We start from the raw sequence: 22,857 nt of genomic DNA, 5'->3' as shown, positions 1-22,857 counted from the left end.
CTCCCAGGGTAAACAGAGGCAATTTTTCAACAGGTACAAACCATCCGTTGCGAACGGTTGTAGAAGATGGAGCTTCCTGAACTGCGACGAGCTAACGTCATAAATGCTCGTAAGACAAAACTGTATGAAATTTTGCATAGCAAATGTTTCATGATGCAATGCGCTCTGACCTTTCTGATTGTTTTAATAACTTTGGTAGGCGGAATCGTTTTTGGTATCCAATTGATTTTTGCACCTGTCACATCTACAGTGCCTCCCCATGTTTCTGTTTCTCCGACTGTTGTTTCTCTTCATTCTTTTCACCTTTTTCCTGCACACAAGCAAGCTCGACGCTCTGAGTTTATAAATAACACTTTCATTCAGCTCTTGCACCAACACCAACTAGTAGTAAATACAACAAACTGCTGGGTGCGTGGTCTGATACCACATACCATGAACAAGGGTATCCCCTATCTGTTTCTGCCCTTTAGTTATAATGGATCATTTTGGGCATTCCAGACCATGTTCGCCTATGCTCTAGAGACCTATCCCCCGCGACCTCCGCGTTCCACTAGGTATAACTCTGCTAATAGAGCCTTGGTAAAGGGAATTACTGACATGGTTAGAGATGTCAATAACACTCCGTTTATTCCCAAGGATGAGTTACGAGTTTATATGGGTTGGAATGCAACGGAGTATGGCATTAGTTTGGGTGAAAACAAGCGTAAAAGCTCGACTCCGATTTGGGTCGTACCCCACCAAGGTCAGGTCTGTTTACAAGGGAATGGGAGGAATCCGAGAGCTCGACTAGGGAAGAGTGACTGTACTGAAACGTACGTTTTTCCATCACAATCTTCCCCTGCATTCTTAGCTGCTAAGGGTACCTATTTTGTCTGCAAAGACAGAGCATATACATGGCTGCCTGCTGACTTTTCAGGCTCATGTTATATCGCCCGACTATTACCTCCGACATACACTGCTGCACCGGATTATCACAAGACTAGAGTTGTGAGAGGTGTCTTCGACAAGGAAGATACAGCTGGCCAAGAAGCAGGAGACTTGTTCAAAGGTTTCCTTCCGTTCTGGGGGCCCATGGCCAATAGTAGGAACTTGCGTCAACTAACACGGGTAGTTGAATCCACCATTACTGAAACTGCTGGTGCCCTTAGTAACCTGACAGCTGAGCTTCAAGCGGATCGCCTCATGACGTTGCAGAACCGTATGGTCCTTGACGTATTACTTGCAGATCAAGGTGGAGTATGTAAGATGATCCAATCGAGTTGCTGTGTCTTTATCCCAAATAATGCGCCAACAGTATATGAGGCCATTTCTAAGTTACACAAGATCACTGACTCTATTCATGTAGACAAAGGTGATTGGTCACTGATGGGATGGCTCTGGAATCTGTTATCTGTGTGGGGATGGAAGGTTCTGATAGTCATTGGTGTTTTGTTGGTATTTTTATTCTCATGCTGTCTCATCGTTCAGTGTGGTCCTGCCTTATGTGGCCTTTGTGCTGCAACATGCGTAAGAAGACCACCTGTTTTAGGAGATACGCCACGGGATAGAATAATGCTCCAACAACATATCAGTGACCTGATGAATATAGAGATGGATTCTGACTAGAGTAAGTTATTGCCTATGTAAGTGCAAAAGGACGGTCTGAGGTTCTGAAGCGATCCGAACCCGTGTGTTCGGTATTGTAGTACTGACACGATGTTGGTACCAGTGAACCGTAAATGATCCATTTAGTAGGTGACAGTGTTTTTGCTGTGGGCCGAGCATGGATTCACTGAGAAGTAGGGCATTCTGTTGTAAATTCATGGCATCCATCTTAGATACGGCATCCATTTTGTTTCTTGCCCTCACATAGTCAATGGACAAGCAATGACCCTGGCTGAATCACCTTGTTAAGGACACGTAAGCTTTAGTCCAAGGAAGCTGATGCTGCGTGACTAGGCAGAAGCTACCTCCCTTGCCTGGGGCCAATCATGCTATACTGGTTCTTGTGTTCGTTGGCCTGATCACGATTAGGAGGCCGAAGACAGTAGTAATGCCCATTTATGACCCACAAGCATCTCTTATCCTACTTATCAATCTTTCACACCTGGCTCCGCTCCTCTCCTTCTGGGCTTTTACTATGGGGAGGATACAATTTTTATGATGGGGAGGATCGGTCGAAGAATGGAAAACTGACATGAAGACTTGATCGAACACTGGAAACTTACAAATAATTATCGTTTGGTATATGTTTATTGTTTGTTTGGGATACCGGGCTAGGCATGAAAGATATTTTTGCAATGCTGCCTGAGGACACATTTGGTGTATTTAAGGAGCGACCCACTTTATACAATTCGAACAGTCTCCTAGATTCTGCCTTTGTGTGGTTCCTACGACTTCTGTGTCCCTGCAGTAAATAAACCTTGGTCTCTGACGCCACCATCGAGAAGTCCGTGTCTCTGTTTATTTGTGCACCAAGGCAGGAAGGAACTCAGGGGTCTTTTGGGTGTTGTTTTCCCTGACACCTCTGGACTCTAGGAAAGTCCAGAACCTCAGGTGGCTGGAAGCATGCAGCACCGTGTTACCCGCCGTCAGTTTGCGGTGCAGTCTAGGTATTTGGTTATTATGAATATACACTTCTACATCCAGAAAATTTACGGAAATTCCACTGATATGTGATGTGAACTCCAAGTTGAGATTGTTTACATTCAACTCTTCAATAAAGGAGCTGGCTGCTATTTCCGACCCCCTCCAAATAAGAAAAAGATCACCAATATAGTGATACCACGCTATAATGTGGTTATTCATGACATTACCAAACTTCACTCTGAGGACCTGCTCCTCCCACAGTCCCATGTGCAAACATGCGTAACTTGGGGAGAAGCAGGCTCCCATCGCTACTCCTCTCAACTGTTGGAATATTTGATTTTGAAATAGGAAGTAATTATTATTCAGGCAAGTCATAACCATGTCAGACAGCATTTTGTTATGTTGTAACATGTACATCGGTTTAGTCCGTAAAAAATGTTCAATCGCTCTGCTCCCATCCATATGATGTATACTGGTATAGAGAGCGGTGACATCGAGGGTAACCAGTAAATAATCCTCCTGCCAAACTACAGTATTGATCTTCCTAAGGAAATCCCCCGTATCTTGCAAATACGAGGGTAACTTTTTAACATGTTCTTGTAGGAAGAAATCAATATACCGGGAAGTGTTCTCTATCATGCTCTTCTTGGCTGAGATTATCGGCCTGCCAGGAGGATTATCAGAGTTCTTGTGGATTTTTGGGATTAGATAAAAGGCAGGAATAGCTGGATGGTTAACTTTAATAAATTTGAACTCATTGCTGCTCAGCAACCCAGCACTCTTCCATGAAAGTAATTTGCTGTTGAAACTGTCCCATGTCGTTTTTACCATTTCCCAATTTCCCCGCCTATAACATTGGCGGTCATTTAGATGTTGAAGAGCCTCGTTCAGATACATTTTCTTTGGCCAGAGAACAATATTACCTCCTTTATCTGATTGGCGGATGATCAAGCTATCATTGCTTTGCAATTTTTTCATAAGGCTGCCATAACAGTTGTTTTGTTTATGGTTATTATGTTGCGCCTGTGTAGTTGAAATATGTAGTTTCTTCAGCTCAGTTGTCACTAATTCATTGTAAGTGTCAATATTGTCGTGCAACATTATTGGGTTAAAAATTGATTTCGGTTTAAATCCTGTCAGGCCAGGCATGTTCAATCTAGGATTGCTGCAAATGGTTGTGCTAGTGTTGTCCAATGACCCTTCCTTATGCAATTCCTGTAGATCACTCAGTAACTCATAATCCTTGACCATTAACATAGATGGACTACCACTGTCACTCAGCCTAGCCTCTTGAGTTTTCTGTTGTTTGTTTTTATTGAGTGAGTAAAATTTTCTCAGTTTTAGTTTGCGGGTGTATTTATACAGGTCAATACGAGTTTGTGCATAATTAAAATCATTGGGCGGGCAATAAGACAAGCCAAGAGACAGAATTTGTTTTTCTTTGTTAGTGAGATGCATGTCTGTTAGATTGATTATGGAGAGAGAGTCATTGCTAGGGCATATTACTTGCGATTCCATTTCTTTTGATATTTCTTGTATTGTGGCTTGGCGCTGACATCTGTTTTTGTAGCATTGTCTGCGCTGACGGCGTTTACGGTTGATTCTTTGGGCTGTCTCTGATTTTGTGTGCGAGGTCTTAAAGTCTGTCTGCGATCCTGGCGCAGGCAATCCACCTCCTGCGCCAGGGTAAATTTTGTAAACCCCATACTTGAGTTAACCCGATCACCCTCAGCCTCGCTCTCAGGGGCAGAACTCAAGTTTGATATAGAGGTCGATGCTTGAACTATGTCCTCCATATTAAATCGTTCTATTGGTGTACGAGCCCCTGTCTTGGCCTTCTTTAAAGAATCGAATTTTCTCGCAAATGTAAAAATTTGCCCATTTTGATAATCCAATTTGTCTCTCTGAAACTTATATACCTTCCGCTTTTTAATTATTTCTTCTTCTTGCTTAATCGCACATGCATTTCATCCCGATACCTTTTTTCTAGCTCTGTTGCACCAATTTTAGATATTGCATCGTTGAGTTAATTGATTTTCATTTGTAGGGAAGCTCGATCACTTTCCGCGTACTTAATCAAGATCTTGACTAGTCTGCTTGAAGAGTCTAAATTACATTCAGCCCATTCCGCTAACATGTTGGGATCAGGATTCTCGTAGCTCGGGGCTAACATAATGCGGAGCCCACGTGGAATTCGTCCCACCTCCAAATAACGTGAAAGTGACTTGTGCTCCCACCATTTCGATTGTTCTGTGCGCATGCATTTTTCTAATTGTTTAAACAAATCTTTTACATCAATATTCCCAGTGTTAGCCAGCCTTGGAGAAGTATCCTGTGCTGTTTCAGTAACTGGTAAGTCGTCAAACATTTCAGCTGCCGCTTCTTCACGGCTTTTCAAAGCATCGGCGGCCATGGTCTCCTGATATATGGATAAATGTAGGTGGCTAATCACAGTAAACTGCCAAAATGGTATTTGCTGTATTATCACGTACACTCATTTACCGGCAAGTGTAGTCTTTAAGTTCCTACCTTCCAATACTCGAGGCTGGGCTCATTCACTGCTCATGAAAGTCCGTTCCCCTGTGGCACTCGTAGGAACAAATCAAGCTGACCGGGGGCTACCGCGGCTGTCCCAGACAGGAACAACAGATGCTACCGGGAGCTGGTTTCCTGCCGCACGGCCCTGTCAAAGGAGGGGTCCGACCCACACCGAAGAAGCTTGTCGGTGTCAAATATCCAAAGAACTCCGCCTCATGCATCCAGTTGACAGGAAGGACGAAGACGGACCCAAACTGCTGTGCAAAGTATTCTTTATTCCATAGGAATCCCACACACCGCCATGACGTATATTTTGCAACACTATACCTTACTTTGTTATAGTATATACCAAGCCAGCTTCCTATAAATGACAACACGCATTTGTTGTTATTCTACAAACTTACAATAGGCCCATCTGCACCATGGAAATTGTTAGAAGCTTACTCTAGCTAAATGAAGGAGTAAATAATTGCTATCATCAGAAAGTCAACACTACCAGAAAATGGTAGGGAGGAAGAGGTCACTCAAAGTGGAAAATGTTTGCCTGTTGAGAGAAAATGCAATTGAACAAATGTGAAGGCAATTTCCCAAGTGAAGTTGTGCCCAATATAAATTAAGCATGCAAAAAGGCCTGCATATCATTGAAACTGCATACTCACAAATCTTTTGCAGGAGTACAAACTGAAATATGATAGGCTTTACATTTCTACTGACACTTCAGGTCTTCATATCTCTTTCTGCAGGAGGAAAATCCAAATATGCGGTGGAAGGATTAGTATGGCCCTGCTCTGCTATTCAAGATGGAACATGAAAGCAAGCATGCACATTGTTTTTCAGGCTGGATAACTTTTTAGAGGCTAAAAGAAGTTCTGTTGCACCCAAAACTGAACAAATAGTACCACTAACAAATACTTTTTTTCCTCTGCTTATGCTTTTGAATAGCCACCACTTGAAGAATTGCTTTTTTATCTAAATATGGTTTCAAAGGGAGAGACTCTATCCTTCAAAATCTAGTTTACACATTGTTTTAGAGCTTGATTGAGAGGATGGCAGTAATAGATGATTTGACCGAAAATTGAAGTTTTCTACGCCTCTGGTAGATTGTGCTGAAAACCATTACCATTGCACCCTGTATATGACAGACACCCTATCAGTAGCGAACCTCTCCCCTCATGTTCAGCATGGTGTGGTGCCAACTCCACCAAAGGTGGTGACAGATTATCTGCCCCATATATAGTAGAAGATTATCCACCATGTTTGGCGCAGTTAGCGAAGTAAAAGAATTCTAGAGAAATGGTGGTTAACTTTCGCACGAGGCTCCTCCCATGGCATTGACAACTACTTCGAAGGACAAAACTCTGTCACAGTTGCTGGTCTTCTTAAATATGTAGGGGCAGATTTACAAGCCCCTTGCGACACTTTTACGCCGCTGTTGCGTCACTTTTGTGATGCAGCGGCGCTGATTGAGCAAGGTTTCACATCTAAAGAAACTTGCTCGTATGCAATCCTCTCAAATAACCTGTAATACTATAACCAATCTGTCCGTGAGTACTAATTTTGCACCACATTTTACATAATCATATATAGAGGAAGCTTATCTATGTGCTGTCTTAATAAGTAACCCGAGTGTCCTAAAAATGGCCAACGAAAACACGGGAAATCTTCAGCGCATGCGTCTACCACATCACGTGGTGTGACGTTCTTCTGTCGCTTGGGGGGGAAATCTTTGCAGCTGCGCAATAGCTTCTAATATGGCTGCTTCAAAGTAACATACTAATGCGCATGTCAAGCTGAAACTAACCCATGCAAGTTCTACTAAGTTATTAATGCGAAAGATTTATTAAGTGAATGGGGTTAGAGTAGATGTACGTGGTATACAGTGAATTCATTTAAGATTGCATTCTAATGTGTTCTTTTCTGACTTTATTAATTGTTCGTATTTGGGCCTGGGAGAGTGACCACGTCTCTGTTCCCTTGTGATTTCTACACATGCGCAAAACGACTGCTTGGCCTGGAACAGGTGAAGCAAATTGACTGACTGCCAAACCCTAAGCCGACAAGGACATGAGAACCCAAACTTCTGACCCTACTAGAGGAAGAAAAGGGGCACCAATGTATAAAGACTTTCCGATCCACATATGAAATGCTTGTGGGAATAAAGCTTGTGGGTATTGAAATTAAGAGGCGGGGGATTAGACAATAGACTAAAGAAAAATATTGCACTTGGTATGGTGTGATGTCCTCACCCCACTACTTGGCCCAATCAAATTGCGGGTGAACATGGAATTGAAACATTTGGGGGTGGATCATACACTCGAATTTGGTATAACAGAGGTAAGTTCTAGATAGTTACACGCACTTGATGCGGAGATGCTGATGCTATGCTGAGATGCTGCCCGATTTTGCTACAATCTGACTGAAGAGTCCTACACTAGGGAAAATTCGTGGAACAACCGAGGAGGCACATCTAGGGAAGGGTCCGGACATGCCTGAACCGGAGAGAGTAGCACCAGAGAGGGGTGTAACGCTGGCGTTGCACTAGAAGAGGTCACCTTTCCCTGTCCCGAACCTGTCCTGAATCCTTGACTCTCCGATGTCGAGGGTCCTCACACCATTCTAGGTAAATATATCTGTAGGGTGAATTCTCTGTACTTGCTCTCTGTCCTTTCTCTCCTCAGGTGCTGTCACTGCAAGAATTTATTAATGCAAACTGAATTATAAGCTAACTGTATTATATTCCTGATGGAGATTTCTGGTCTATTCATGTGTATCTTGATTTGACTCACAAAATTATTAATTCAGATACATTTTTAAAACTCCCCTTGAGTCTGTGGTTCTTTGAGTTAAAGTCAAATGCATTATTGTCTTTACTCCCTATTCTAATCTACTACTAGATCTTATAGAACGTTCATTTACTCAGGAGACAGGAATGGTAAGAAGACTGGTGTAAAGGTTTCCTAGGGTAAACAAAATTGATGTCCAGTGGATATTTGCCAGCTCATTGTGTGTATGAATGTATATGGGCCCGAATGAGTGTTGTGTGTATGAATGTGTAGAGCTGAAAAACTCCGCTGCATCAGTTTTACTTGGCAGAAGGGGCATGGTTAGTATAGTTAGTTAGGTGAGGATTGTGTTTGAAATTTTGAATTATTGATTTATGTTTTAACCAAAACCTGTTATGTATTGTTTCATGTTGTCTGGAAAATCCCGGGAATATTGAATAGTGGGTGGTAAATGAAAGCCACACTGCAGTAAGGTTATTGGCCTGGATCGAGAAAGTGCTGAAAGTTACGCCGGACTAGAAGCAATAAGTTAGGGAAATTTTCTTGTATGCTAGTGAGAATAATTGATAGCGAGGAGTTCGCTGGTGAAAGTTTGTTATTATATCACCTAGAAAGGGTAATACTGAAGGAGTAACAGGTTCTCTGATGCTTGTGTGAAGAGTAAGCGGAAAGGTTTTACTCGTAGTGTGTGAAGAGAAAGCGGAAGGGTTTTACTTGTGGTGAAAGAAATCTTACTATTCTTTGAATTAGTGGGTGAGACACAATAGCGAATGTTTATGCGTTGTTAATTAATGAAATTTGTGTGAAGAAATTGTGAGAAAATAAGTAGTCGCATTACCTTGTGAAGGAGGGGTCAGTTGCGGGTGCTGCACTGACGTCACCAAGAGCTGCGCTGGGATTAGTTGAAACAGTGGGCGTATTGTTGATGCGAAATTGTAAAGGAGGGGGTCAGTTGTAAGGAGTGATACTGACGTCACAGAAAAGCCGCGCAAGCATTGGCTAAGCGAGCGAGCAGAGTAAAAGTTGATTGGTCCGCAGACTAGAAGACGCATTGGTATTGGAAACAATTTTAGAATTAAAGAAAGCGTTTGATTGGTCATCAAAATAGAGATCCCGAGAATAATAATAGATAGTGGATTTTGCATGTACGATCCAACCTTAACAGGGAATCGACCAGATAGAAGATTTGTAGGGTTTGCTTACGAGCAGTACCTTAATCAGCACAAGCACGCAATGTACTTAGAAAAGAGAAAAATTACTTTTATGCAAAGGGTTAAGAATTATTTCAAAAAGGACAAACCCATTAAGAGTGGAGAGGGGATTCTCATTCCTCCTCCAAATACGCCTGCATCATACATGATGGTGGAGAGAGGCTATCATACTTGTGTGTGGTTAGAAAATTGGATAGAATACACAAAAGATGATGGAATACTAGCATTTCCTGAGTACGGAAGCTTTAATGGAAGAATCCTGTACAATTTAAGAACACGAATTAATGAGTTAGACCCCAGACCTAGATTGACTCAACATGAGGCGTTAGAAGAATGGGAAATGGAAGCATTTGAACGTGACAGGCCCGAAGTAATAGACATTTAGGCAAATATTACCCGAATTTTCCCCGAGAGACTAGAGATAGTCAAATGAAAGAATGGAGACAGGCCATGGTGGCAGAAGGGTTGTATCCTGTGTTAACATCAGAAGAGCAGATAGGAGGTAAATGTACAGAGAAAACCAAGCACTTAACCATGATAGATAGTGGAAAAACAGGAGAAGGTTATTTAGAGGACGAATTGATGAAAAGTCCTCCACCTTACAATGAAGGTTTTATTAGAATGACCCCTAGTGCCCCGATGATAGGAACACCTTTGGTCCCACGGATAGTGCATGACACCGCAGACAGGGTGCTTCAAGAAAAGGAAAGGGAAGCAATAAATAAGAATAAAAATGAACTGATACAGAAAATAACTCAGATGAATATACATCCTGATGCCTTGACTATACCCGTAACTATAGGTCCGGTAGTTCCATTATATGGAGAAAAATCAAATTGTCTTAAAGTTCCTGTAATGCCTACTCCAAGCATAGAACCGAGAAAAGAAAAGGTAATAATAGATGATCAAGCCAGTGAATGTGAATCAGTAATATCATTGATGGATTTGCCTATAAGAGAGACAATAATGGAAACCCCGAAAAGGAATTTGCCCAGTTGTTCAAAAGAAGTTAGATTAGAAACATCATCAGGAACCAGAAGTGCCACCATAGTAACCCCAGAAGATATAGAGAGATGGTCCCAAGAAATAGAGAAGCCAAAGTCACAGCCGAAAATATTAGATATTTTTAAATTGAGAGTAGAATTGGAAGAAATGGTTGCTGGAAATGTGGGTCTGGACAGGCTAAACACAGACAGTGAAGAAGAATTACTGTTTATCTGTAGAAGTATTACACGAAATAACAAGGTATTCCATGAAAAGCTGACTAATTTGGCATCGCAAATGGGAATTGACATAGTGAAATCAAAGGTGTTGCAGAAACCATATAGAGCAGGATTTGGAAAACATGAATGTGTCTGGAAGAAAGTTGCAGATCAGAGAATTATTCTTTCTGTTACAAAAATGGGGTGATCTTGAAAGATGGAGAGATAGATGGGCAAAGAAAAAGGAAGAAGCACAAGTAAATCGAACGACATCTGAATATGTCATGAGAGAAACAGAAAAAGCTGAGAGGTTGTATCCGATGAGAGAAGTACCCGGATGGGGGTACGTACATGTGCCATGGACTAGACAGGATATTTTGTCTTTTACGAATAATTTTCCAAAATTGAGAGAGAAACCAGTAGAGTGGTACAGACAAGTTGAGAAGTTTGTGAAAGTTTCAAAAGTTTTATTGAAGGATCTGGATGGTTTGTTTGACATTGTAGTACCTGCAGATTTGTGGACAGAATGTAAAATTACTGTGGATTGGCCTAGTGAGGAATATCCCAGAGATGCAAAAACAGGTGCCCCGTCAGAGGATGTAATGAAAAAGTATCATCAGGTAAGCACCTTTCTTAAAAGTAAAATTTCCCCGAAAGAAACTGATTGGGTAAAGATAGACAGAACAACTCAAGAAAAGGATGAGTCTGTACATGCCTACTATGAACATCTTTTACAGGTGTTCAAACAGTATAGTGGATTTGAAAGTTTAGAAAATAAAGACATGACTCATTTGTGTACCGATTTGTGTCTGAGCTGAGATTGGATATATCTCAAATGATTAAACAGCACATGCTGTGCTGGCAGTCAAAGCCCATCGACGAGATTTTAAAATATGCAAAATATTGTGGGGACGAAATTGATAGCAAACGAAAAGCTTTAGAAGAAAAAGTAATGTGGGCTCATGTAAAATTAGCTGAACAGCAATAACTCCAATTAAGTAAACAATCAGAAAATCAGGGAAGAGTACAAGGTCAAAGTGATAATAATGGGGGAAAGCCACGGGGAAGATTAAATCGGGAAGAGGAAAAGAAAAAATTCCCTTGTCACGGGTGCGTAAAGTTGGGACATTGGAAGAACGAGTGTAAAGCCATACAAGTTAATAACGCCTCGAATCAAAATTTGAATCCACAGATGCAGAATGAGGTGTTAATGAGTCATCAGCAACAGGGTATAGATCTTCAGAGTCAATTGCCACCTGCCCCTAAATCAAATTTTGTGAGTCAAGCCCAGTACAGTGTGGACGCCGGATTTCCAGAAGGAAGTGGTAAGAAAAATGTTGTAACATCTCAGTTTCTTTTGCAGAACCCACTGATTGATTACGATCAAGAATGGCGGTGCCCGAGGGGGGAGAAAGGGGAATGCGTACTTGGCGCATCCCTACCAGTAGATCAGTCAGGGCCTTACATAGAGGGTAGAGTAAAGGGAAATGATATTACCTTCTTGTTAGATACTGGCGCTACCAGGTCTACTGTAAGAACAGCAGACATTCCTAACCTGCCCCTCTCGGGAGAAGAAATTCAAGTAGTAGGTGTTTCAAATAAACAGATTAGCACTCCAATCATAAAACCCATGGAGGTGCGAATAGGCAAATTTAAAGAAATGCATACGTTTGTGGTCTGCGATTCAAGCCCTGTAAACTTGCTTGGAAGAGACCTGCTGTGCAAATTGAACTGCACTATATTTTGCACCCCGGATGGTGTTGCAATACAAACCCCAGATGAAGATGGAGTTTACAAGTTCATGTTAGCTAAACAGGGAACAGAAGTAAATGAATTATATTCACTGATGACACAAAATGAATTACCTGCTGAAGTCAAACTGACTGTAAATGCAGAAATATAAGAATTTTACTGGAAAAGAGATAGGATTAATGGCAAATGTAGGTCCCGTAAAAGTGACTGTGAAAGAAGATGCTATTTACCCGAATACCCGACAATACAAAATGAGTCCAGAAGTAAAGGCAGGTGTCGCAGCAGAAATAGAGTGATTGGTCGAACAAGGCATTCTGAAAGAAATAATGAGTAGCCCTTGTAACTCACCCATAATTGGCATAAAGAAACCTAACGGGAAATATAGGGTGGTTCAAGACCTCAGGAAAATTAACAAAATTGTTGTACCCTGCTGCCCAGTGGTGCCTAATCCAGCTGTGATTCTTTATCAGATACCATGGAAAGCAGGATGGTTCACAGTGATTGATTTATGTCATGCATTCTTTCCCATTCCACTGCATCCAGATAGCCAGTTTTTATTTTCACTCAAATTTGATGAGCATGTTTATGTTTGGAATCGTGTGCCTCAAGGGTACACAGAAAGCCCTTCAATATTTACTCAGATTCTCAAAAGAAGCCTTGAATCTCTTGTATTGCCCAGAGAGTCAGTCCTGGTGCAGTATATTGACGACCTATTGGTGGTGTCAAACACACGAGAGGACTGTGTCACTGATTCAATTGCATTGTTAAATCATTTGGCAAAAGATGGACATAAGGTGTCTCCTCGTGGGGTTTGCATTACTAGCCAAACCTTTGATACAGCTGACCAGAAAAAGAATGAAAGATCCCATAGAGTGGGATAATGAAAGCATGGGAGCTTTTAGAAAATTGCGGGAATGTTTGTGTGAAGCTCCTGCTTTAGGAATGCCTGACTATTCAAAGGAATCGGCATTATTCTACTATGAGAGGGGAAATTGTGCACTTTCAGTTCTAACACAGAGACACGGATTAATGAGAAGGCCAGTGGCATATTTTTCTGCTACCTTGGATCCTGTGGCCTGTGCATTACCAGGTTGCTTAAAAGCTGCTGCCGCCACCTGTGTAAGCATAGAGCAGAGTGAGTCAATTGTGATGGGACATCCTGTCAAGGAGTATGTTCCTCATGCAGTGGTTATCTTACTGACCAGGACCCTAACACAGTACCTATCTCCCAGTAGGCTGACAAAATATGAAAAGATAATTTTGTGAGCTGAAAACGTGACAATAGTAAGGTGTACTGTTCTTAACCCAGCTACCTTACTACCTGTGGAGGAGGCTCAATGGTTAGAGCGGCAGACCCTGAAGCAGAGTTCTGGCCAGGGACCAGGGTTCGATTCCTGCCTCAGCGGGGCTCGGGCTCAATTTCCTCGGACCTGTCTATTCTCGCCTCGGTGCCTATTCTGATCATGGGCCCCACGCTGCAACTCTGGGCAATAGCTTGCTTAGCCTCCACACCGGACCCAACAGCGCTAAGGATGCCTGGCTTCACCCTGGTGGTGCCCAGGAGTGGACACTTCACGGGGAAAGCCAGGAGGGGTTCCACAGCGGTATGAGTATCAGCGCCAGGAAACCGCAAAGGCGACACCGCAAGGTGGCCGTCTGGTGACAGTGTGCTCTATAAGTACCTTGACATTTACTACCTGATCCACATGAAGAGGAAGTGAGAGATGAGGTTGAGCATGAATGTCTGGATGTGACTGAACTTAGCACCAAACCACGTCCTGACATACAAGAAGAACCTTTGAAAAATGCAGAACATGAGCTGTTTGTAGACGGCTCCTGCATGGGACACGAGGAAGGACGATTGAGTGCTGCTTATGCTGTATGTACATTAACTGGAATAGTCGAAGCATCCTATTTACCAGAAGTCAAATCTGCACAAATTGCTGAATTGATCGCCTTAATTAAGGCATGCAACATTGGGAAAAATTGGAGAGTAACCATATTTACTGACAGTCAATATGGTTATGGAGTTGTGCATGATTTTGGCCAACTGTGGATGCAGAGGGATTTCCTGACTTCTTCAGGAACTCCTATTAAAAATGGAATTTTTGTGAAAGAATGATTGGAGGCAATTCAATTACTAAAAGAGGAAGCCGTAGTTAAGTGTGCTGCTCACCTATCAGGAAATGACTGTGACAGACGGTAACAGATATGCTGACCAGGTTGCCCAACACCGTGCAAGGCATAAAATTGCCCTAAACAAGGAAATCAAAACTGGTGGAATCAGCTGCCAACTTATGCTACTTGCAGGAGTGGGAACCTGGGAGGAGGTGAAAGGTCTGCAGGATGCAGTAGACATGAGAGAAAAGGAAGAGTGGGTGAAAATAGGATGTTAGAGAAGGGCAGAAGATGGTTTGTGGGTTTGTTATGATGTCAGACCAGTCATGCCAGACAGTATTGCGCCAATGGCTAGAATGTACCATGGAGACACACATGTGGACAGGAATGCAATGATTCGACTCTTTAGACAAGATTGGTTTAACGCAAAGTTCAGGAATGTAGCAGAGAACTTTTGCCAGAGATGTTTAATATGTCAACAAATGAACCCTGGCAGAAAAACGGTGGTCTGCATGGGAAATATTGGAAAGGCAGAGGGTCCTTTTGTGAGACTCCAATTAGATTTCACTCAACTACCTGCTTGTCGAGGGCTGAAATATGTGCTTGTCATAGTTTGTTTATTTACAAAGTGGGTGGAAGCATACCCGACCCAAAGAAATGACAGCTTGACAGTGGCCAAACTTTTATTAAGAGAACTCATTCCCAGATTTGGTTTTCCAGTAACGATTGAATCAGATAGAGGGTCTCATTTTAATAATGAAATAATTCGACTAATCTGTAGGCCTGGGTGAAAGTTTCGTTCCGTTGGCGGAAATTGCGATAATTTGACATTTTCGCGTTCCGCGGAGAGCGCGAAAATGTCAAAATTTCCGGTTTCCGCAGCTTGGGGATAATTTGTTTCTTGCTCGCGCTGTAAATTAATACATTCTCGCGCGCGCGCGATCGCCTTACCTGGATACCTGCGTTCGCCGACAAGTTTTCTTGATCCGGTCGCGTTCTCCATGAGATGTTGTATTGTTTTTAGCCATTTGCGCTGTCTCGCGACAGTTCGCGCCCGCAGTGACGTCATGCGTCGCGCGATCACGTCTTTCTTCTCGCGATCATGCACCGCGAGACAACCCAAAACAAGATGGCCGCACCCGCAAGCAACCACATGGGTAAGTTGGCGACCCGCAACCATGCAGGAAATCTCGCGAACATGCCGGAAAAAAACTTCCGCATCTTCGCGATATTTCCGCTTGTTTGCGATAATTTTAAACATTTTCGCGATAATTTGCGAAAGTTAATTTCGCAAATTCCGCCCACCCCTACTAATCTGTGACGCATTCAAAGGCGAACAGAAATTACACTGTGCTTACCGCCCAGAGGCTTCTGGGGTGGTAGAGCAATTAAATGGCACAATCAAGTCAAGACTCGGAAAGGTGTGTGCATCCACTCCACTGGAATGGCCTGATGCTTTGCCTCTTGTTCTGATGGGACTCAGAAGTATTCCAGACAGAAATACTGGGTTGAGTCCCCATGAAATACTCATGGGAAGAGCAATGAGACAAGCATGTGTACCAGGACACAAGCTGTTGAATTTAACTGATGAGTTGGTTTTGGAATATTGCAAAGAGTTGGCTGACAGCGTGCGTTCTATCTCTCATCAGGTTGGGGAAGACACTTTCAACGACCGCTGAGCCACTGACATGATTTGAATCCCAGTGATTGGGTAGTTGTGAAGAATCACACTCGAGAATCGTGCCTAGCACCAAGGTGGGATAAACCGCATTAAGTTATTCTCACTACCTCAACAGCTGTAAAGTGTACAGGGTTGCCTAATTGGATTCATGCAAGCCATACCAAAAGGGTGCCAACTCCTGAAGAAGAAATACAATTGAAAACAGAAATCGGTGGTGCTGAAGGTTGTGCAGCTGAAGAACTTCCTATAGAAGATCCTGAAGTAGCTGCCCAAGATCAACCGAGCACTTATCAGGACGACTCGATCCCAGTGGTGGACATACCTGAAGTACTTATAAGAACTAGAAGTCAAACAGAGTTAGATAGACAGGAAAAGAGTGTGGACCAGACAGGTATAGAAGAAGTCGCTCAGGAAATTAGGGACACGACTGTTAGGGAGCCTGAGCAGGAACAGATAACGAGAGAACAATATACTCAGACAGAAGAAACTCAAAGCACCGTTCCAGAGTCTGAGGAGGGACAGTCAGGAAATATAGAAACAGTTCAGGCAGAAGAAGGTAAAAAGGTTAAAAGACCTGAACAGGACCGGATAGGCATAGAAACGCAAGTTCAGGATACAGAAGAAAAACCAGACATCACTTATCCTGAACAAGGTCAGATTGAGGTAGATGAACCCATCCAGGCAGAACAGGCCGAAATAAGCCCTGGACAAGATCAGATAGTGAGGAAATCTGAAGACAAAGCTGATCAAGTTGTGCAAAGAACTAAAGAGAACAAAAGGAGTCTTGAAGAACCTGGCAGTGCAGTGAAATTTAAGAAAAGTCAAAAAGGTGATAATTGCTCCAAGAATTATCAAGAGACTGAGATATCTACTTAAAACAATCAATGAAGAACCTGATCAAGTAAATGAAGTAACTAGTCAGTCTGGACTCCAAGGTAATACCAAAGAGAAGGAGTCAAAGATTAAGGACATTGAATAACAAGTTCAAGGGTCCTGAATGGACATATGTCATTCTTCAAGACTTTGAAAACCTCGATTTAAATGAAGGAAGTGATGAAGAGCTGAATGTTGAGCAAATTGAGGAAGAAGTGAGACCGACTTGAAAAAGAGAAGACGCTCAAGGTGTTATCTCTTACCAGGTTCTGAATTAAAGAAGATATAATCTTCTTGTCCAAGATGTCTGATAATAATATTGCCGGAAAACCAAAACAAAGCTGTATAAAGAAGTGTTGTAGGATCTGTATATGTAGTTTAATATTAGTCCTGTGATATTAGCAATAGCTATTCCCTACCCGATGGTTACTGACAAACAAAATAATAATAACACACATACAGAAGTTGCAAACATTAAAGAATATAGAGTAGACTTAGAAACACCAGATGAGCTAGATTTACATCACACTGTAGATAAGAACGAAACTGATTTAAATGTATTTGCAAATGTCTTAGTACATTATGTAGAAACTATGGAAGTTAGTGATTGCTATGTTTGCATGATATTGTCAAGTTCAGTAGCTGAAGGAGTAACTTATCATCATTTACCGTTGACCTATGCTATTTCATGTAGTGTACTAGCTAGTTTATTTTATAGAACTGGAAAGCTGCAGTATTATTATTCAAACGTAGATGTAATATTTTCAGAAGTTCCCATGCGAAAGAGCATGAACCCTGTCTGTAGTACTAGAGACTCACAATTCATGGGTGAATATTTCCTAACAATGAAGACAATAGATATAGCTGACGTACATATTCGCAACTTAACCTGTAAATTGCACGAAGAAGAAAAGATATTTTTGAATCTAGTAGAAAATAGGAGACAGGATTTCCAAAGAGCCTCTGAACCGAAACCTCAGATACCTAAATGGGCTGAAAGAGAAGACCTTTTAGCAACTGGCAAGACTCATGCTGCTATGTCTCTGGACTTTGAAAAGAAAGTAAAAGTCTGTCTCCACAGGCTTAAAACAGAATATAACAATGTATTTATTGGTTCCAGTGAATTTTTTAGTGATTGGGGGTTGGGGACTAAAAGGATGAACTGATCCAGTATTTCCTGGAATGTATTATATTTGTGGGAACAAAGCCTATTTTAGGTTGCCTGATCACTGGTATGGGAGTTGCTATTTCGGAATAGTATTCCCTAAAGTCTATCATGTCAAAAGGATCACTGGAAGCAATAACGACAGTAGTGGACTAACAAGATATAAAAGAGCTAGTTTTTCAGAAATAGTAGGTGATATATTTGGTGCATTGATACCTTCAGTGGGAGTTCTGTTAAATTCTCAGAAAATGTGTCAATTATCAACGGTAGTTGATCGGTTATCTACTGACACTGCTGGAGGATTTCTGCTGATCAATACAGAATTAGTTGCTCTCAGATCTATGGTTTTGCGAAATCGACTTGCCCTTGATATCTTATTAGCAAAAGAGGGTGGAGTTTGTAAAATGTTGAAAGCGCAACATTGTTGCATGTATATACCTGATAAAAGTGTAGAAATTGGAAGATATGTTAAAAATATTACACATTTGGAAGAAGAACTGAAACCACTGGAGGTTGACAGTGTATGGAAGAAAATAACAAATAGTTTTTCCACCATTAGAAGTTGGATTTCTTACATAGGTAAAGGTATTTTAGGTCAAATATTATTGCCGATCATGGGCATAACTTTGTTAGTTCTGATGATGATGTGTTGTCGCAAGTGTAGTGGGAAAAGAAAAAGGTACGAAGTGAATGAGAAAGGTAGGAAGAGAAAAGTAGAAGAAAAACAACTTGAAGAATTGAAGGGAAATATCTACAAAAGAATGAAAGGATCACAATTTAAGAAAGATAAGGGAAAGGATAAAAGATTTGAAGACATTGAAATGGTAGAATGCTAAAGTTGGCATCTGATTTAAATAGAATTTAGTGATGGCATAAAATGCCATCAGAGAGGGGATTGTTGGAGCAAGGTTTCACATCTAAAGAAACTTGCTTGTATGCAATCCTCTCAAATAACCTGTAATATTATAACCAATCTGTTCGTGAGTACTAATTTTGCACCACATTTTACATAATCATATATAGAGGAAGCTTGTCTATGTGCTGTCTTAATAAGTAACCCGAGTGTCCTAAAAAGGGCCGCCGAAAATGCGGGAAATCTTCTGCGCATGCATCTACCACATCACGTGGTGTGACGTTCTTCTGTCGCTTGGGGGGAAATCTTTGCAGCTTAGCAATAGCTTCTAATATGGCCACTTCAAAGTAACATACTAATGCGCATGCCGAGCTGAAACTTACCCATGCAAGTTCTACTAAGTTATTAATGCAAAAGATTTATTAAGTAAATGGGGTTAGAGTAGAAGTAAGTGGCATACAGTGAATTAATTTAAAATTGCATTCTAATGTGTTCTTTTCTGACTTTATTAATAGTTCGTATTTGGGCCTTGGAGAGTGACCACGTCTCTGTTCCCTTGTGATTTCTACACATGTGCAAAACAACTGCTTGCCCTGGAACAAGTGATGCAAGTTGACTGACTGCCAAACCCTAAGCCGACAAGGACATGAGAACCCAAACTTCTGACCCTACTAGAGGAAGTAAAGGGGCAACAATGTATAAAGACTTTCCGATCCACATATGAAATGCTTGTGGGAATAAAGCTTGTGGGTATTGAAATTAAGGGGCGGGGGATTAGACAATAGACTAAAGAAAAATAATGCACTTGGTATGGTGTGATGTCCTCACCCCACTACTTGGCCCAATCAAATTGCGGGTGAACATGGAATTGAAACATTTGGGGGTGGATCATACACTCGAATTTGGTATAACAGAGGTAAGTTCTAGATAGTTAGACGCACTTGATGTGGATATGCTGATGCTATGCTGAGATGCTGCCCGATTTTGCTGCAATCTGACTGAAGAATCCTACATGAGGGAAAATTTGTGGAAAAAATGAGGAGGCACATCTAGGGAAGGGTCTGGACGCGCCTGAACCAGAGAGAGTAGCACCAGAGAGGGGTGTACCGCTGGTGTTGCACTAGAAGAGGTCACCTTTCCCTGTCCCAAACCTTTCCCTGTCCCAAACCTGTCCTGAATCCTTGACTCTCTGATGTCGGGGTCCTCACACCATTCTAGGTAAATATATCTGTAGGGTAAATGCTCCGTACTTCCTCTCTGTCTTTTCTCTCCTCAGGTGCTGTCATTGCAAGAATTTATTAATGCAAACTGAATGATAAGCTAACTGTACTATATTCCTGATGGAGATTTCTGGTCTATTCATGTGTATCTTGATTTGACTCACAAAATTATTAATTCAGATAATCTTTTAAAACTCCCCTTGAGTCTGTGGTTCTTTGAGTTAAAGTTAAATGCATTATTGTCTTTCCTCCCTATTCTAATCTACTACTAGATCTTATCGAACGTTCATTTACTCAGGAGACAGGAATGGTAAGAAGACTGGTGTAAAGGTTTCCTAGGGTAAACAAAATTGATGTCCAGTGGATATTTGCCAGCTCATTGCGGTTATGAATGTATATGGGCCCAAATGAGTGTTGTGTCTATGAATGTGTAGAGCTGGAAAACTCTGCTGCATCAGTGGTGTAAACAATGCGCCACTATGCGACATATTTACAACGTGACGCATCTAGTGAGATGTGTCACGTTGTAAAGCCCTGCACTACATTATACCCGCGTCAGGTAAAATGTATGCAGGGTGGGTGTTCAGTCGCAAGGAAGCCCCAGAAAAGTGACACAGTGAAATCTACAAGATTTCACTAAGTCACTGTTACGTCCCCGCTGCGTCAAAACCTTACGCCTGCTTGAAGCAGGCATAAGGAGTGACGCAGCATATTAGGTATAGGGCACCCCTGAGCAGTGCTGGAGTTGCATCGCGCTTGCGACACAACTCCAGCACTGTGTCACCCTTATGCCGACAGATGCGTCACGCATCTGTATATCCTTGCGCCACGGTGCGCCGCATTGTAAATGCAGCGCATCCATGGAGAGGAAAGAGGTTTTTTGAGTCACGCAAAATAACTGGCGCATCCCTGCTAATATGCAGGGATGCGCCAGTTATTGTAAATCTGCCCAGTAGGATTTACCACTTCCCAGAGTGGTGGAGGACATAGATCTAACAGACCGGCTGTCCTATCGTTGTGATAAAAAACAATCTCTAAATTAGGCCTTTTTCGCTTGTTGCATTTCACGTACTTTCAGTACGGGGGCAGAACACTGTTAAGACGTTGTTAAATTATTCAAAACAAAACTGTTACAATCTACTTTTGAGACTCACTTAATCTATGTATTTTGACTGTGAACAGAAAAAATATGCAGTTTTCCTCTGATTTTGTTCAATGGAAAGGTAATAATGCATTCATCATACCCATGTAACCATAAAAGCACTGATATGGAAAAATGCTGATGAAGCAATTCAATAGTAAAGTTAATCACGGGTTGTAGCAATGCCGATTGTTTTACTTCCAACGATGTACTTTGTTATGGCTGTGAGCTCTGTTGAAATTTGTATTACAGAAGATTTTATTACAGATTCAAGGTTTGGTTTCTTACTTGCTTTCATATCAGTTTCAGCTAAAGCGTACTTTAATCACACTCTCCTGACAAGAAACGGGTCCTTATCGGTTATTGTTGATGAAAGCATGCCTTTAAGTTCAACAGGCTTGTATTTTATTGCAAGTGGGGCAATTTGCATCTGCCCTTGGCCCGCCTGGTGCGGTGATAAAACTTGCTGATGAGCCGAAGAACCGGTCCTACCCATGACTCAGCGTATTCTGTGACACTGGATACACCCGCCCCAGCTCGGAGCAGCACCGCAGACTGTCCCATCTCCCGCACAGAGACCACCCGCACCCTGCAACACCAATAATTCTGTGAGAGTTTATTTAACCTGTCGATACTTTCTAAAGTGAGACAAACACTTGAGCGATGGCGTCGGCGCAAAAGAGACCCGAGGAGACCCCCCAGCAGAATTCCGGCGACAAGAAGCAGCAGGGAGCCGATAGCACAACCTTCCGTTACACCAACAAGAGGGGCTATGATATCACCCGCAACCCCCACCTCAACAAGGTACAGCAGCAAGGAGGGCTGGGAGCAGGGTGGAAGCTGGGTACAGTGGAGGGAAGCAGTGGGAGCTTAAAAGCACGCTGCCTGTCAACTGCTGCCCACGTGAGCGCCGCTTCACGGATCTGTTTTCCGCGTGACGCAGTCACCACACAGAGCAACTCCGGTTACACAACAACGCAAACTGCTCGCACACACGACAAGCGCACTTCTGCCCAGTGGGAGACCTGCCGCTACACACGTCCCAGTGATGCCTGATACACTGACATACACTGGTCTGTACTTTGTAGGACGTGTTTTTGTTATTCCCCGGCTCGCGAGTTGTTTCAGAGTGGCAACGGCAGCTGCGCTTCCAACCGACACCTAGATGACATGGGGTGGGTGAGAGAGTGGGAACAGAACTGCCGCTACTGTTGAAGATTTGTACCAGTTTTCTCGTCACTTTTGTTTTTCAAATTAACGCATCTAGAGCGAGATAGGACGCAAATGATGTTTTTAATGAGGGTGACGTGTGACAGACAGACAGCAATAGTCGCGCTTCTGGTCGGCTTCTAACCGTTACTGTTCGGTTCTATGGAGAACGCACGAGACTTCATCCAGTGTTGAAAATACGATTTGAGTTCTCTTTAGAAACCGCCGTTTAGGCATAAAACATGCATTGTCAGGAGATGCGGCACGAGAATCACTGCCCTCCGGACACTGTCAGCACGCGCACAGTTATGTACATAACAGGAAGCGTTCCTTCTCAACAGTCCATATATATCGTTTTTTCCCCTTCCAACACCTGAAAGTAGCTGCCTGGAGTTAGAAGTTGCAGTCTAAAGTATTTTGGCGTCTGTGTCCTATCTAAACTAAAACATTACAATATTAATAAACTTTGGACTAGAAATTGTTGTTTACCATTTTGGGCCTTGCATCACAGGATCGCTTTGACAGGATGGATTATCGGCAAAA

At 42.3% G+C, this 22,857-nt stretch overlaps 1 protein-coding gene across 1 annotated transcript in view; it reads left to right on the top strand.

Moving 5' to 3' along the window:
• The first annotated feature begins 21,467 nt into the window (after positions 1 to 21,467).
• ME1 (malic enzyme 1) overlaps positions 21,468 to 22,857 on the top strand; it is a 1,430,669-nt gene continuing 1,429,279 nt past the window's right edge. The window contains exon 1 of the mRNA XM_085611027.1: positions 21,468 to 21,909. Coding sequence (XP_085467153.1) covers positions 21,769 to 21,909 — 141 coding nt within the window. The 5' untranslated portion in view covers positions 21,468 to 21,768. The remainder of the gene's footprint in view (positions 21,910 to 22,857) is intronic.

The sequence above is a fragment of the Triturus cristatus genome, chromosome 6 (assembly GCF_964204655.1).
Source record: "Triturus cristatus chromosome 6, aTriCri1.1, whole genome shotgun sequence".
NCBI lineage: Eukaryota > Metazoa > Chordata > Amphibia > Caudata > Salamandridae > Triturus > Triturus cristatus.
The sequence above is the reverse complement of the archived record's forward strand: the minus strand, read 5'-3'. Positions and strand labels throughout refer to the sequence as shown.